The following is a 17,018-nucleotide window of genomic DNA, read 5'->3' on the forward strand; positions in this document are numbered from 1 at the left end:
CTACAGTAACTTTGAATCTTGAATAAGGCCCAACTACCAAAACATTTAATTATATAAGGCCCACCTCTGTTATTTAAATTATCATCTGACACATTTTCAAACCCGCATTCCAATGTTGTCTGCCACATTTAAAAAAAAAAAAAAAAAAACATACAAAAGTCATGGCGATAGGCTTAAGGATTACATCATTGGCAAAGGGAGAACTGTTTACAAAATAGTCAATAAAAAACTACTTTAATTATAAGTGAAAACATTACGCATGTTCCCCTCAATAACAATTCATTCTAACATAATGCGCATTATCAGATCAGTACTTTTAGAAATATCAAACATGTATTGAGACATACAAGTATGAACATGTGATAACTTTTAAAATACTATACAAACTAAACTATAAAATTTGTCATTAATCATTTCATTATCATACGAGCTTTTCGCTATACTAAAACAAGTTTTTTTTTCCTTTATAAAAGATGCAGGAAGGATTTGATAAGTTTGAAGTTCTTTCATTTATGCAAACAAAAACTGAGTCCAACAAAAAAAAAACAATTCCATAAATCCAAAGCATACTACTGTGAGTTATAAAGAGTGTATGAAAAACCATGCTGCTTCAGTTGGTGGATATGCTAATGATGGTTGTTGCCAATATATGCAAATGCCTTCACTTAGTACCACTGTTGTCAATGGAGATTTATCACTTAAATGTGCTGCCTGTGGGTGTCATCGGAATTTTCATCAGCAGAAGTTCTTGAGTCTGGGTAAGGTTGATAAAAAACGATTGTTAGATGAACCTGGTAATCATATGAGCAAAGAAGTTTGCATCAGTGGTGGTTCTAGGAGTGTCAAGAGTAAGAGATTTAGAACAAAATTTACAGAAGTTCAGCAGAAACAGATGGTCGTGTTTGCTAACAGATTAGCTTGGAAAACAAAAAAAAGTGATGTTGTTGCCATTAGCCAGTTTTGTTTGAAAAATGGCATTGAGATAAATGTTTTCAAAGTGTGGCTATATAATAACAAAAGCAAAAGGTGAAGCAACACTAACACCTGCCCCTACACCTACACCTCTTATTGCAGTTGCAACATGAATATTTAACCTACTATGTTCATCTCTACTACTCAAAAAAAAATAAAAAATGAAAACGTTTTGATTTTGTCTATTTGTTGTATATATTTTTTAAAAACTTTTCAATACTAAATATTGCAAATCGATCAAAAAGTTATTTGATATGTAATTTTTTCCCAAAAAAAAAATCCCACCCTAACCATTATTAACTCCATAAGTTTCTGTGGAGGCCATATTCATGACATAGAAGGTTATAGGTGATAAGTGGGCCGTAAGTAAGTTAAGTTGGAGGAGGCGCGATGCTGGTGATCATGTCCGCGGAATGCCAACCGTTGGGAACTGCTAAGAACTACCGCAACAGTTGGGAGGACAGAGGACGTAGGATCAAGGAGTGATCAACGAAGGAGAAGAGGCAGTTGAGAAGATACAGGATTCCAACCGCTTCGAACCGGCCTTGGACAGTGGAGGGACCGAGGACGCTAGATGGAGGAGAGATGGACGACGGACAGAAGGCAGTTGAGAAAGAGGGGAAGTGAAGTATAAAAAAAGAGTAAGAAGGAGAATAGAGGGAGAAAGAAAAGCTAAGGTGAGGGAGAGAGATTGTAATAGAAAGAGAGTGAAAATTTACCAACAGATTTTTGTCAACACATTTTGGCGCCGTCTGTGGGGACCGAGAGAAAATGGCCACCATAGCGAAAAGAGCGGTAGGGAGACCTAGAAAAGAAGCAGTTCGAGAGCCAGAAGAAGAAGAAGCGAGCGCAGAGGTAGAAGGAGTGGGGGAAGAAGAGACATCTGAGGTAGCGGCGGATACCACCAGACTATTGCAAGAGGAGATAGCCAGGTTACGCAATGAGAATGATGACCTGAGAAAAGAAAAGGAGGCCACCCAAGTGGAAACAGAGCGGAGGGATCTGCAAGATAGTGGAATGGAGGGAGAGAATGAAGAATTTCCATCCATAGGGGAGGAACAAATAGCGGGCCTCACGATGGAGGTGGTGCAGGCGATGATTGAGAAAGATAGGGAAGCGAACAAAGGGGTGGAGAAAGTGAACCAGGCGCGCAGCGACGAAATAGGTGGCGAATCTCAATAAGAACCGGCAGATATGGTATGGAATTCGGCGTGCCAAGAGGTTCACCAACCCGTGGTTTGAAAGATATGATGGGAAAGGGGATCCAACAGATCATCTACATCACTTCCGGCAACAGATGCCGTTATGGCAGGAAAGCAAGTATGATGGACTCCGATGCATGATGTTCCCGGCTAGCCTTAAAGGGGGAGCATCAGACTGGTATTATAGATTAGCGTCGAGGAGCATCAACAAGTTTGAAGAATTAGAGCGCGCTTTTGTCGATCATTTCATACATCAGAAGCGGAGAGTGGTAGATATCGCGGCCCTATTCAATGTCAAGCAAAGATCTGCGGAATCGTTAAGGGAGTTTTTATGTAGGTTCAAGGAAGAGACGCTGAGGGTAGAAAATTTGGAAGAACATACAGCAGTAATAGCATTCCAGCATGGTTTGAGACAGGGAACTAGAGTCCACGAGTCGGTGTCCAAGATTGAAATCACCACGTTACACGCTCTGTATCCGAAGGTGGAGAAGTATATACAATATGAGGACATAATGCAGAGGAACGCAAAGGAACAGAGGAGATCAGGGAAGGCTATACAGGCAGTGGACAAAGAGGACCGGAGGGGTAAGAGCAGTAGAGAAGAAAGGGATAAGACATCATACCGTGGGCATAACCGCGACCAGAGAGGACTGGGGATCGTGGTAGGAGAGATGTTCGGGAAAGGAAGCCGTACCGCGGAATAGAGCAAACTCCCCTCAACAGACCGTTGGAGGAGATCTTGCCACTGATTAAGGGTCTCCAGTACTATGAAGGTCCGCGAAATACACCAGGAGAAATAGAGGGAAAGCCATTTTGCGCCTATCATCAGATCCAGAACCACGCGACCAATGAATGTTATGCCTTGAAATGGTTGGTAGAGAGGATGATTGAAAAGGGGATGCTTAGAGAATTTATCACTAAGGGGCGCCAAGCTGAAAGATTGCCGGCACCAGCTAGAATCTTAGGAACTATCAACATTATTTTTAGCGGGGAAACACTTGGGAGAAATGTACACCGCGATAAGATCAGAAAGACAGCAAGTTTGCGACAGGTCAATGAAGTGGTGAGCATTCCGCGGTTAGTTAGTGGAACCGCGAAGGGAGAGGAAACCATAACGTTCACTCCAAAGGACCTGGAGTCAGTAATTTCGCCACATGAGGATGCCTTGGTAATCACCATTGCAATGGGGAATTATTTGGTAAAGAGGGTTTTGATAGACTGCGGAAGTTCGGTAGATCTGCTGTTTAAAGGAGCCATGGAAGAAATGAATATCGATAGAGACCAGATGAAAGCACCGCGAACCAATTTGTTTGGATTCAACGGCAGTATGACTGAACCCGTGGGCGAACTAGTATTACCGGTAACCGCTGGTCCGACGACCGTATTCACGAGGTTCATGGTGGTGGACACCACCTCCCAGTACAATGCAATCCTAGGGAGACGGTGGATTCATGAGATGAGGGCAATTCCATCAACCTATTATCAGGTAATCCGTTTCCCCACGAATGGAGGTACGTATGAGATAAAAGGAGATCAAGTGGCCGCGAAAAATATTCAGCAGGTGACAGTGAGAAATATGGTCCGCGGCATTAAAGGAGAGATTGCGAGGGCCGGGGCAAAGATAGCAATTACAGGAGGAGGAGGCCGGCGGTAATATACGAAAGCCACCACTTGGACCGAAAACTTTGGATGAAATTGAGATTGTGAATCAAAGGGAGACGGCGGAGAAATTTACTTCGGTGGGTTCGGAATTGCCAGGTGAATGGAAGAGTAAGTTAGTACAGTTTTTGGCAGAGAACGAAGATATATTTGCTTGGGCAATAGAAGATATTACGGGGTTAGATCCTGAGTTTGCATGTCATCGTTTGCATATGAATGAAAATGCAAAGCCTGTACGACAAAAGATGAGAAGCGTGAGGCCGAAGTATGCGGAGGGTATACGCGAAGAGGTGACTAGACTGAAAGGGGCCGGGATAATTAGGGAGATCGAATTCACGGAATGGTTATCAAATGTAGTCGCGGTGCCAAAGAAGAATGGCAAGGTTAGGATGTGCGTGGATTTTACAGACGTAAACAAAGAATGTCCTAAAGATTGTTATCCAATGCCACGGGTGGATGAACTGGTGGACCGAACGACGGGGTTTAAATTATTCTCTTTATGGACGCCATCCATGGATATAATCAGGTCGCAATGTACGGACCAGATCAGGAAAAGACAACCTTCGTGGTGGAAGGTGGAACTTATTGTTACACGAGAATGCCATTTGGATTAAAGAATGCTGGGGCCACGTTTCAGAGGTTAGGAGAAAAAATGTTTGAGGGCAAGATTCGGAAAGGGATGGAAATATATATTGACGACATGGTAGAAAAGAGCATGTCAGAGCGAGAACACTTAGAGGGTCTGCAAGAAACTTTCCTCATACTGCGGAAGTACAAACTGAAGCTCAACCCTGAGAAATGCACTTTCGGGGTAACTTCGGGCAAATTCTTGGGATACATAGTAACCCATCGCGGAATAGAAGCTAACCCCGAACAGATAAGGTCACTGATAGAGATGCCGTCCCCTCAAAATGTAAAGGAAGTACAAAGGTTGGCTGGAAGAGTCACGGCATTGAACCGATTTATTTCGAAATCTTCGGATAAATGTCGACCGCTATATCGTTTGTTGAGAAAAACACCAGATTTCCAATGGACAGAGGAATGTGAAAGGGCCTTTCAAGAATTAAAAAGTTACTTGGGAAAAGCACCCTTGCTATCGCGGCCGGAACTGGGGGAAAAGCTGTACTTGTATCTTGGAGTGTCAGAATACGCCGTGAGCTCAGTTCTAGTTCGACTGGTGGAAAGAGTAGAAAAGCCAGTTTACTTCCAAAGTAAGACCATCTTTGGGCGCTGAAACCCGATCTGTGATAATTGAAAAGTACGCTTTGGCATTAATATTTTCAACACCGGAAGCGAAGCCATACTTCGAGTCACATTCAGTGGTGGTAATAACTAATTTGCCATTAAAGCAAGCGTTAAAGGCGCATAAATCGGCGGGAATCTTGAAAGTGGGCGATGATGCTCGGTTGTTATGAGATCGATGCTCGATTCGAATGGCGAAAAGGCGCAAGCCATGGCCGACTTCCTGGCTGAATTTCCGGCCGAGGACCCAACATGGGGAGAAGAAATGGTCATGGAACCCGAAGGGGAATCAAGTCAAGATCCATTGGATCCTTGGGATCCGCGGAATGGGTGGAGAGTATTCACAGACGGATCCGCGACAGATACAGGGAATGGAATTGGAGTCGTCCTGGTCACGCCTGAGAACAATAGGCTGGAGCTGTCGATGAAACTGGGATTTGCGGCTTCAAACAATGAGTCTGAATATGAGGCGGTAATAGCAGGTTTGGATCTTGCAAAGGATTTGGGGGTGAGAGAATTGTCTGTTTTCTCTGATTCAAACTTAGTAATTTGTCAGATGAATGGTGGATTTATGGCCCGTTGCCCAAGGATGGCGAGGTACTTAGAGGTCCTGCAACAGAGAGCAAGCAAGTTCGAAAAATTAGCTTTGCACATCTAGGCGTGGTGAAAATAGACACCGACGCCTTTGGCCTATGTGGCGGCAATCTTTGCCGAGGGACGAAGGGACGGACAATTGAGGTGAGAGTTCTAAAGCAGACCCGGCAGACATCATAAGAAAAAAAAAGGCGTTTGGCTTACAAGTGGCGAGAAACGAGGGTTGGATGATGCCAATTAAAACCTTCCCCGATGGGTGAGGAAATAGAAGACAAACAAGAGAGACGAAAGATGGAACAAACTAGTAGAAGATACACGTTGCTTTCGAAGGAGATTTATATAAAAGAAATTTCAATGGACCTATGCTTGAAATGCGTGGGACGCCTTGAGATCCAAGAAATTCGGCCGAGATACACGAGGAGATTATGGGCGATCATTCAAATGAGGCGCGACAACCCACGATTGATATCACAGGGGATACTTTTGGCCACATATGAAGAGAGACGCCACCATGTATGCCAAGAAATGTGAGAAGTGTCGAGGTTTGGCGCCACTCATACATGCTCGAGGGAGCCGCTACATAACGTATTCAGCCCGTGGCCATTCGCCATGTGGGGATTGGACATTGTTGGGCCGCTGCCCACAGCAAGCGGCAAAAGACGATTTATGTTGGCAGCTACCGATTATTTTACCAAATGGGTAGAAGGAGTGGCATTGCAGCAAGTGAAAGAAGACAATGTAAAGAAGTTTATATGGGAGAACATCATATGCGTGGTTCGGTTTACCACATCATCATCGCGGATAATGGAACACGCTTCACGAGGAAAAAAGGTCCCGAGAGTTCCTTCAGGCATTTAAAAGGAAAACAAGGGTTCTCAGCACCATATAATCCAGAAGGAAATGGGCAAGCAGAATCTTCAAACAAAATCATAATGGATAATATCAAGAGGAAACTGGAAGCAAGGAAAGGGGCATGGGCCGATGAACTGAACCATGTACTCTGGGCGTACCGTACAACACCGCGAACATCGACTATGGAGTCACCATTCACAATGACTTACAGGGTAGAGGCTGTCATACCAGTGGAGATGATAGTATCCACCACCAGAACCAATGCAGTAGAAACAGGAAGAAATGACAGAATACTAGCCAGTGATTTGAGTCTGATAGAAGAAAAGAGAGAAATTGCACGCATACGATTGGAAGAGTATCATCGGAGGTTACAGCGGCAGTATGCCAAGAAAGTGAGGCCGCGGACATTCGAGGTGGGGGATTTGGTTCAAGGCGCGTTACACCGATACGAAAGGAAAATGAAGGAAAACTAGGTCCTAACTGGGAAGGACCCTATCTTGTGAGAGAAAAGGGTACATCTGGAACTTATCGATTGCAAACTTTAGCTGGGGAAAAGGTTGAGAAACCGTGGAACATTAGAATGTTAAAGAAATTCCATGTATGAATCGAAGATGGTCAATATTTTGTTGCTTGTCATATATTAAAGGGCTTACTTTGTCTATATGTCTTATGAATGAGAATGACAGAAGAAGCGGCCTCAACAGGCATATCGACGACACATAGCAGAGGGGGGAGAGCTCAGCCCCCACAAGGCTTCACAGCCGCCAAAGACAGCGGGGGGGAAGAGCCCTTCGCGGACGATAGTCCAAATCAAACTGGGGGCAAACTGAGCTGCCCCCATAAGGCTTCACAGCCGCCAAAGACAGCGGGGGGGGAGAGCCCTTCGCGGACATCAGTCCAAATCAAACTGGGGGCAAACTGAGTTGCCCCACAAGGCTCCACAGCCGCCAAAGACAACGGGGGGGAAGAGCCCTTCGCGGACATCAGTCCAAATCAAACTGGGGGCAAACTGAGCTGCCCCCACTAGGCTTCACAGCCGCCAAAGACAGCGGGGGGGAAGAGCCCTTCGCGGACATCAGTCCACATCAAACTGGGGGCAAACTGAGCTGCCCCCACTAGGCTTCACAGCCGCCAAAGACAGCCGGGAAGAGCCCTTCATGACATCAGTCCACATCAAACTGGGGGCAACCTGAGCTTCCCCCACAAGGCTTCACAGCCGCCAAAGACAGCGGGGGGAAATAGTCCGTCGCGGACAATAGTCCAAATCAAACTGGGGGCAAACTGAGTTACCCCACAAGGCTTCACAGCTACACAACTACAAATGAAAGAAAGCAAAGAGAGTAGACATGATACATTTTCTAATGGACTATTACCTTCATATCAAACACTTCAAAAGAACAGAGTGACGGCCCCCATATAAAAAAGCTTAAAGGTAAACCTGCTGGGCTCACCCAGAAACCAGGCTACATTCACATACACGGCGTCAAAAGAGATAATCTAAATTGTGTTATGGATAAAGAACAAAATCATAATGCAGATGATAGTCAAACAATGTTCATATCTTCAGAGACATATTAAGCCCATGGGCGGGTTTTCACTTCTAGGTTGGGCTGTCGACCCCATCCTTCCGAGATGAAACTTCAGCCTCCCCCGACAAGTGTAGGATCGTCATCCTCGGCCATGGGGAAGTGACCGCTACGGGTAGAAATGGGTCGTAGCGGGCATATCAGCCTCGAGAGGCACCATCGGAGGAATATCATTGATTGGAGACGAAATGGTCGGAGGAGAAAGTGGCGAAGCGGCCCGGCGATGATGAGCCCATCAAGTTGATGCTTGATTGCACGATTTATCTTCTTCTTCGGCTAGGGCCGAAAGCGGTCGGTGCTTCTCTGCAGCGCTTTGTCCACAGCGGCTTGAGTAGCGGTTTATCCGCCTCCGTTGGCTTTCCAGTTTGAAGCGACCCCCAGCTACATAATCTTTATGTTGATCTTCTGGCTTCTTTGAAGTGCTTTATCGCGATTTCATTGCCGCGATCGCGCAGATCATCCCTGGTCCTTTTCAAATTGCATACTTCACTTTCCAGCCATCCAGACCGTTAATCTCCTGCTTCATAGTCTCCAAGGAGTCCAGAGTGCTAGTCAAACCGCGGACCACATGTCCAATATCCGAGGCTTAGCTATAAATTTAAAAAAAAAAAAAAAAAAAAAAAAAACATTTAGTAAAGAGTGCGCATCCAGGAAATCGCTAGGGATATACAAGAAGAGAACTTACTCTTTCCAAACCAGTATAGATAGACGTTTTGTGGGAAGCTAGAGAACCAGCATCGCCGTAGGCTTGATCCTTCGGAAGATGGGAACCGAAGAAGAGAGCTGCGGCAACAGCCCGGATTGTCAATCACGGAATCTCCAATGGTATTGACATCGCGGTCCTTCACCTTGAATCGAGGTCGCCAGACTTCAACAGATCCAGAGGGCAAGGAACCTGACGCAGTGGTTTCCTTCCCATGCCGACGCCCTGGAGCTGGGGGCCGTGGCTTGGTAACATGAGAGACAGAAGGATGTGCGGACTTGGCTTTCTTCGGGGGCGGACTTCTAAGAACGACTTCCACGAGTCATCACCATCGGAGTCGCTATCCCAAAGTTTGAGCTTGCTGGCGGCCATATCAGCGGCTGAAGTAGTGGTCGGATGAGGATTAATGTCGTCTTCCCAATCTGCTAACGCAGAATACGAAGAGGGGGCGGTACGGGGAGTAGGGGAGCGGAGCTTAGCGGCAGCCCTTTGGGCAACAGCTTGGGAGTGGTAGATCTTGGTAGTGTATTTGAAGGATCTGTGGGGTTTTCTTTTAGGGACAGGAGAGGATTTGGGTTTTCTTTCTTTTGGAGGCGGAAAACGATAGAGGGGACCTTGGTAGTCACCGATGTTTTTCAAGGATGGATCAAGTAAAAGAGGGTTACCTTTTTCGGGGTCAATACCGAGAAGGGCACATTGAGCACCGCCTAAATCGCGGATGTGTTGAAAAATTTCGGAGGAAAGGCCGGTGTAGATTCGAGATCGCGAATCGGGTCTCCAACCTGGATCACCAAGTAAAGACAAGTTAAAAATATAGTTAGAAAGGAGCACAGCGAAGTAAAAGGCGGTACGTACCACTTGAAAGAAAACTGAGGTGCCTTAGAGAAACGTCGGAGGGGAGATCCGCGGAGAGAAAATTCCCAGACACGTATAGTGGATAGTAATGCCATACTTTGTCAGAGGTGGTCAGGTGGAGAATAAAGGACTTCTTCTGCGGACGAGTACAGAAGGACTGATACCCTACACTACCAAACTTGGTGCTCTTCTTAATATAAAAATGAGTAATTATATCGCGGAGTTGGATTTTAGGGGATTGAGTTTTATTATAATGATTCGCGGCATACATAACACGCCAAAAATTGCCTATGCCTTGGCAGGGCGGAATATTGAAGTGGTTACACACCTCGACATCTAGAAGGGTTAAAGGAAAACGCAAAGCGGCGGCTATCGACTACGATGGCGATGAGACAACCGGCCGAGGTTTTTACCGGATGTGGAAAATGGGTGGCCGGGCACATGCTCTAGGACCAAGTCACCCGAATGACATAAAGCGGCCGTGATGGCATCGAGGTTAGGTCTCTGATGGTATGAAGGTGAGGGTGGAAGATTAGTCTTCCCGCCAGAGGTAGAGGTTCCGCGGCAGAAATTAGAATCGGGGTTCGAGGATTCGATGGACTCGCGGTATATATCCGCTAGATCCGGAATCGAACCGTCCGGATCGAGTGGCCGAGGTATCCGCTGATTCAGATGCTGACATGTCGGACTAAAATAAAGAATGAAGGGGAAGCAACAATGGGGGAAACGAGTGATAAAGGGAGTGAAACAGTGAAACAGTGAAGCAAGTGAATGCAGCAAAATAACAAGAGAAGAGAATGGAAAAAGAGGAGACAAACCTGAATGCAAGGTAGCACAACCAAGGAGCAGCTCTAAAGAAACCCGATCGGAGCTTGAAGATCTCAAGAAGGTGAAAATAAAAAACGAGAAGAAGTTGGAGAGGCTGGAGAAGAAAATGAAGGGTTGAAGTGATAGATTTGGAGAAGAGAGAGGGGTTTAAGCGGGAGTCTAAGCGGTGGGGGTAAAGAGGTAAATTCAGCACAAGGGACCATAGGGAGGAAGACACGTGGATCCTCGATATGGTAAATGTCAGAGCAAATGCGCGTGCACGTGGGACAGCTGGATGCCATGATGAACCCTGGGCCAATGAGGAGGGGGAAGGTAATTGAACCAACACAGGACAGCATACCGCGAAGTGAAGAGAGGAATGATCAGAGGTTCTCGGTCCCATTGGCTGTCCGCTGATCACTACAGGGTTCCCACGACGGCAAAGGAACCGAGAGGGGCATCTGTGGAGGCCATATTCATGACATAGAAGGTTATAGGTGATAAGTGGGCCGTAAGTAAGTTAAGTTGGAGGAGGCGCAATGCTGGTGATCATGTCCGCGGAATGCCAACCGTTGGGAACTGCTAAGAACTACCGCGACAGTTGGGAGGACAGAGGACGTAGGATCAAGGAGTGATCAACGAAGGAGAAGAGGCAGTTGAGAAGATACAGGATTCCAACTGCTCGGAACTGCCTTGACAGGTGGAGGGACCGAGGACGCTAGATGGAGGAGAGATGGACGACGGACAGAAGGCAGTTGAGAAAGAGGGGAAGTGAAGTATAAAAAAAGAGGAAGAAGGAGAAGAGAGGGAGAAAGAAAAGCTAAGGTGAGGGAGAGAGATTGTAATAGAAAGAGAGTGAAAATTTACCAACAGATTTTTGTCAACACAGTTTCTTTTTTTTTTTTATAGTTTACCGATTAAGAAAACATTTACGACTGAGTCGTTCGAAAATCATATATTATTGGATGTTAACAACCGTCTTAATTGTACTTAGCTTGATGTAAACACTTTATACTTAAATTTTCTTTTAGTATTGTCAAACTTATCATGATTTAACTCCTTCTTCTATGTTTTATTGTTTTTTTTATAAACACCCTTTTTCTCCTTATTCAATAACAGTTTTAAACTTCACTTGGTCTTTGTTTTTTTTTAAAAAAAATTTAACATTTCTTAAAATTTTATATCGTGTCGTACACTTTAGTTAAAATTAGTTTACTCTCATAATGGATTGTTTACTACTTCAAAATAAGCTAATCTTTTGTATAGCATTATCAATAACGATAATCACGTTGTGTTTGTTTTGATGCAGAAATGAAAACAAAGAAATCAACCTCAATGAGACTATTGCAAAGCTTCTTCTATAACAGTTCCACTGCTTTAAAAAGAAGGTCATCAATAGACCCTTGCATTTGTTTTTTTTATCTTCAAACATGTAACTCATGGTGCTCTCAAATTGCTTGATACATGTCACATGCATTATATTTACATAAAACGAAGAATGCACTTACAGTTAGTTCTGTTTTTTTTTAATTGCATTTTGTTTTTTTTTTTAAATTAACTTACTGCCAGGAACTGCTACACAATATATAGTTCCAACATTGTCGATGACAGACGCTTAGCAAGATTTTCTAACGGCGTGCGCATTTATAACGTTGATGGCTTCCAAAGGCTGCAAAACTTTTGCCTTATTGTCAAGTTTGCAGAGTTAGTTTTGTTAACTATTCGATTCTGCGGCTTTGACAGCCAATTGCTCAAATCGATAGTGGCCAAACTTTTTTATCCATCTGTAAATTTGTTTTGTAATTTAAGCAAAATACGTGGCGTCGTTTTATTAAGTTTTTAAAGCTTTCTATAATGTTATTTTTTTATTTATGGGCAGACATATACATGTTATTTCCTCAATCTGGAACATGCAAATACGTACATAAGAATTAAATAAAAAAAAAATGTGCACATTGCTTGATTGAGATAACTTACAGTTACTGCAGAAATTAGTATCTGTTCTGCACATTTGACGTGGCTTAAAACTAGATTATGAAAGTAACCTTCTCTACCTACTTGACACTTCAACTTTTTCTTTAGAGCCCACCTACGCTTCTACATATCAACTTAAAATTATTATAGAGTCCTTACATTTTTAATTATATCTTAATATTTAATTATTTTTTTGCCACTATAAAGCACGCACGCTTATATTTTGATTCATACAATAATTATATTCCTCATCCAGTCTCATTACTCCTCCTCATCATAAACCTAACTTCTCAATGACTCCAAACCGTCAGAGAATCCCTCCCTCACCTCCGATCCAAATAGATTACTTCACTGGAAATGCCCTGCAGAACACAGTTGATCCCATTGAAGGGATCCATATTCTTCACGGGTGTATCAAGGCAATGTATGCATGTCAAGGATTTATGCATGAACAATTAACAGATTTACAGCGACGTATTATAGTCTTTGATGAAGAACAGGAACAATTTCTGGAAAGCTACTCGCAGTTCTTAGAAAACCACTCACAAATTTTGGAGAGTCAAAGACAAATTTTCGAGCACCAAGGAGACCTTCAACAACAAATTCTCCAACATATAGAACAACTTCACACTATTGTCACAACTTTTCTTCCACATCCTCCCCGTTATAATCGTCCGCCTGGGCCAGCGTAATCTAATCATGCTTCAAATTAAAGGTCATCAATTGTCTTCTCTAAGATTCGTATTAGTTGTGTAATATTGAAGTTATGGCACATTTTCGTTGTGTGAATTTATGAATTTATGTCTTTGCATACTGTGTGTAATATCTATTATTATATCAGAAGCAAATAAACACTTTTAATAAACGTTTACGTTGCCCTTAAAAAAATACATATAGCACTAACATCACACCTGACACGCTAAAAAACCTAAATAGTATAATCAATCTGACAACAGCACTCATTACCACAAACATCACAATTAACAACATGGGTGATTTTCTTTTCATTTGGCAACATTGGTTGGTTTGAAGCAGTAAATTGCATCTCCTTACTAAAACATCCAACCCAGTCACATTTAAGCCACATTTCAACAACTTTACCTGATCGATCCCAACACTTAACCAAATACATAATACCTCTGCAGCTTGCTTCCCTCCATCTTCGATTAAGATAAGGACAGATTTGAACTGTGTGGCCTTCTTGCTCACAAAGTTGACAAATCTAAAAAAATTAACCAAAAACAAATATCATAATTTAACTCATGTCATGATGTGGTCTTTATTGATGTACTTACTCCTGCTGTTAGCTAAATTAAGCTTTGTGCCTAATTTAATAACAAAAGAGTTGTACAAATGAAGTTTTAAATTAAGTTATCTAAAATACCTTCGTTGCTACAAATGTTCGAAAAGCAGCTCCACCCATTTATGTTAAACTTATCAACCTAAGAGAAAGAGTTTAACACAAAAAAACCATATAAAGAAATAACTGCTATGAAAAGTTCTGGGTAGCCTTTTATAATACATTTGTTTAAAAAACATTTTTCTTTTTTTGACCATTGGATGAAAATGAAGATTTTTGACACGCCGCATTAAATATAGTTGAATATGAACAATCCAATTATATTATTATACTATGTCGATATATAGCATACATTAGGTTGACCACCCTTACTATCCAACATCCCATCAGATTTACGTAAGTCACGTTAATCTAAAGCGTTTCCTTTAAAAAATTTAAATTCATTTTGCCCACGATATATTAAAAATTTCCAACGGACTTACACAAAAAAATACGGGCCCCTCTTTCTCTAACTCACGGACTAACGTTGACATATTAACCTTATCTCTTTCTTCTCTAATTTCTTAAGAAAACGACTCAACCACAGTATTCATACCTCTCGCATCTCGTGGATTCCAACCACCAACCCCCCTCAGGTAATTCTTCTCTTAAATTTTTTTCGCTTATTTTATGTCGTTTCTACCTTAAATATATTATTCATCCGTTACAGTGTTCTTCATACGATTTCCATTTCAGATCATCATAACCTTCGAATTTTTTTTTTACTTAATAGTTAACTGATTTAAAAGATCAAGCTACAAAAAAAACTAAAAAAACTAAAAAACTAAAAAAACAAAAAACAAAAAAAAAAAACAAAACAAAACAAAACAAAACAAAACAAAACAAAACAAAAAAAAACAAAAACAAAAACAAAAACAAAAAACAAAAACAAAAAACAAAAACAAAAACAAAAACAAAAACAAAAACAAAAAAAAAAAAACAAAACAAAAAAAACAAACAAACAAACAAACATTGTAAGTTAGAAAATAAGAATTTTCATAATAACCATAATAATACTAATTATTATAACAATAACAAATCAGATGACTTATTTGTCCCAGTCGTTATCTTTACCAAGTTGAGCCATTTTTCCCACACAATATATATCATTTTTAAATATATATTTAACTAAGTTTGATTTTCTATACATTCTTTACAATACTATTGCGTTTTTTTTTCAAAGATGCTATTTCGTTATACTTCATAATTGTTGGAATTGGCATCAAACTAACGTATGATTAATTTATTTAACTTTTATTATTTTTTTCTTTAACAACAGTAACAACCATGTCCAACAGATTTGATGTTGAGGAAAACGAGATTGGAGATGCAGTAAAAGTTTTACTGTTAACAATAATTATTTGTGTTTTACTCCTTTTATGGAAAGTGGCTTTAGGTGTCTAGACCTAAGCAAATGTATGTTTACTGTTTAACATATCACTGCTTTAAATTCAGTAAAGATATTAAACCATGTCATTATATTTTTTTAGCCAATATGTTTTGTTATTGAAATACTTACTTCTTCTGTAAGACACATGTTCGCAATTTCCATTTTAAATACATTAATGCAGCACATGTCAGTAATTATTACCATGGACCAAAAAATCGCCGATATATCCGATATATCGCCGATATATATCGGTATATTGGTACACCGACATCGATATTTCCGACATATATCCACCGAATATAGAACCCTTTTTTTCCGATATATATCGGAATTTCCGATATAAAACTTTATATCGCCGATATAATCGATATATCCGATATTTACAATATATATCGGTTGACTTTTTGACCATTTTTTAATATAAATCCGATATTTACAATATATTTCCGATATATATCCGATATTTCCGATATTATATGTCCGATATTTCCGATATTTTAAATAGTTTGGAATAGTCACCAAAATAATGGATATATCCGATATATCCGATATATATCGGTTTTTGGGTACACCGATATATTGATCGATATCGATATTTTGGGCCTTGATTATTACTACTATCAGTAAATCCAAAAAATGCATCCTCATAAAAAAAAGGTCTTCTTAACTTTTAAATAATGAATGTTATATATAATCACATTCCCTTTAGAAAACGGATTGTGGTAGGAAGAAAACTTGCGACTCATCTGACGGCATTGGGTAAATGGATTGTTGTTCGGAGTTATACAAAGGTACTATTTAAGATAGTGATAGTACCCATATCTATATATTATTACATACTATTTGAACACATATAGCTAAACAGTTTGTTTGGATTATCTAGAAATACCATAAAATCATATGAAAAAAATGGTGTAGTTAGTTTTATTGAGCTACACCAATATCTTAGTGATATTCCATCATTTTTTTTTACCGAGTAGATGTTTGTTAAAAAAAAAAAAAAAATCAGCTTTGAAGTAGTGTTAGAATGTAATTGTTTATTACACTGCAAAATATGATAATCCAATTGTCTGATCAATTTTCTAATAAATAAAAAATTATAAAAAACCCTTACTACATGTTGAGACAAAACAAAAAACGTTGGCGAACAAGGAGACAACATTGTAATTTATTTTTTACTTTCCATTTATAGCATGTGGTTTAATATAAGTTACGTGCATATCTGAGATGGCTTTTATCTAACTAACTCTACCTAGCTTTAAGAAAACCCTTTTTACAATTTCCATATTAAATGCATTAATGGGACACGTGTAAGTAAGTATTAGTCTTATCGGGAATCAAAAGCCATTTGTAATCATAAAAAAAAAAAAAGGTTCTTAAGTTTTAAATACTGAACTATATATGATCACATTCTTTTTAGAAAGTCTTTTTAACATCCACGCAAAGCACGCACTAATGCTAGTATCTCTAATCTCTCTCTCTCCTTAATATCTCATCTCTTCATTTTTTTTATCCTCATTATCTCATCTCTCTCTTTAATATGAAATTTCGACAATTCCATCAGAAATTCCACACAAAATTTCAATATACTTTAAAATTTAGAACTTATTTTATTTTATTTTTATCCCAACAAATTTAACACATTTAGTCTAAATTAGTGTATTAGTGGGACATTTTTACATCTAGAGCAACAAATCGGGCCAGGAATTTAGATTTTTATGTTCGATTCAAATTTGAATTTTGGAATCAGGATTTTTTATTATCCCGATTGATTTCGGTGTCGGATAGATAGTATAAAATAAGTACAAAAAATAAATAAATAAATAAAAAACTGTAGCATCGC

The 17,018-nt window shown here is 40.6% G+C and overlaps 2 protein-coding genes across 2 annotated transcripts; both read left to right on the forward strand.

Moving 5' to 3' along the window:
• The first annotated feature begins 3,057 nt into the window (after positions 1–3,057).
• On the forward strand, positions 3,058–5,067 carry LOC147474215 (uncharacterized). Its single transcript, XM_086586488.1, has 3 exons — positions 3,058–3,824; positions 3,889–4,216; positions 4,360–5,067. The coding sequence occupies exons 1-3, from the start codon at positions 3,058–3,060 to the stop codon at positions 5,065–5,067; spliced, it is 1,803 nt and encodes a 600-aa protein (XP_086442614.1).
• Positions 5,068–6,364: 1,297 nt separating this feature from the next.
• On the forward strand, positions 6,365–6,994 carry LOC147474216 (uncharacterized). Its single transcript, XM_086586489.1, has one exon. The coding sequence runs from the start codon at positions 6,365–6,367 to the stop codon at positions 6,992–6,994; it is 630 nt and encodes a 209-aa protein (XP_086442615.1).
• The last annotated feature ends 10,024 nt before the right edge of the window (positions 6,995–17,018 follow it).

This window comes from Coptis chinensis, unplaced genomic scaffold (assembly GCF_015680905.1).
Source record: "Coptis chinensis isolate HL-2020 unplaced genomic scaffold, ASM1568090v1 utg10707_pilon_pilon, whole genome shotgun sequence".
Classification (NCBI taxonomy): Eukaryota; Viridiplantae; Streptophyta; class Magnoliopsida; order Ranunculales; family Ranunculaceae; genus Coptis; species Coptis chinensis.

Bases quoted from the DNA above. Each gene is read 5' to 3' on its own strand.
- LOC147474216 (XM_086586489.1), top strand. From the start codon at position 6,365: ATGGGTAGAAGGAGTGGCATTGCAGCAAGTGAAAGAAGACAATGTAAA.
- LOC147474215 (XM_086586488.1), top strand. From the start codon at position 3,058: ATGATTGAAAAGGGGATGCTTAGAGAATTTATCACTAAGGGGCGCCAA. The intron at 3,825-3,888 runs GTAATATACGAA...TGTGAATCAAAG, and splicing joins ACAGGAGGAGGAGGCCGGCG to GGAGACGGCGGAGAAATTTA. The intron at 4,217-4,359 runs GTTAGGATGTGC...GGATATAATCAG, and splicing joins TGCCAAAGAAGAATGGCAAG to GTCGCAATGTACGGACCAGA.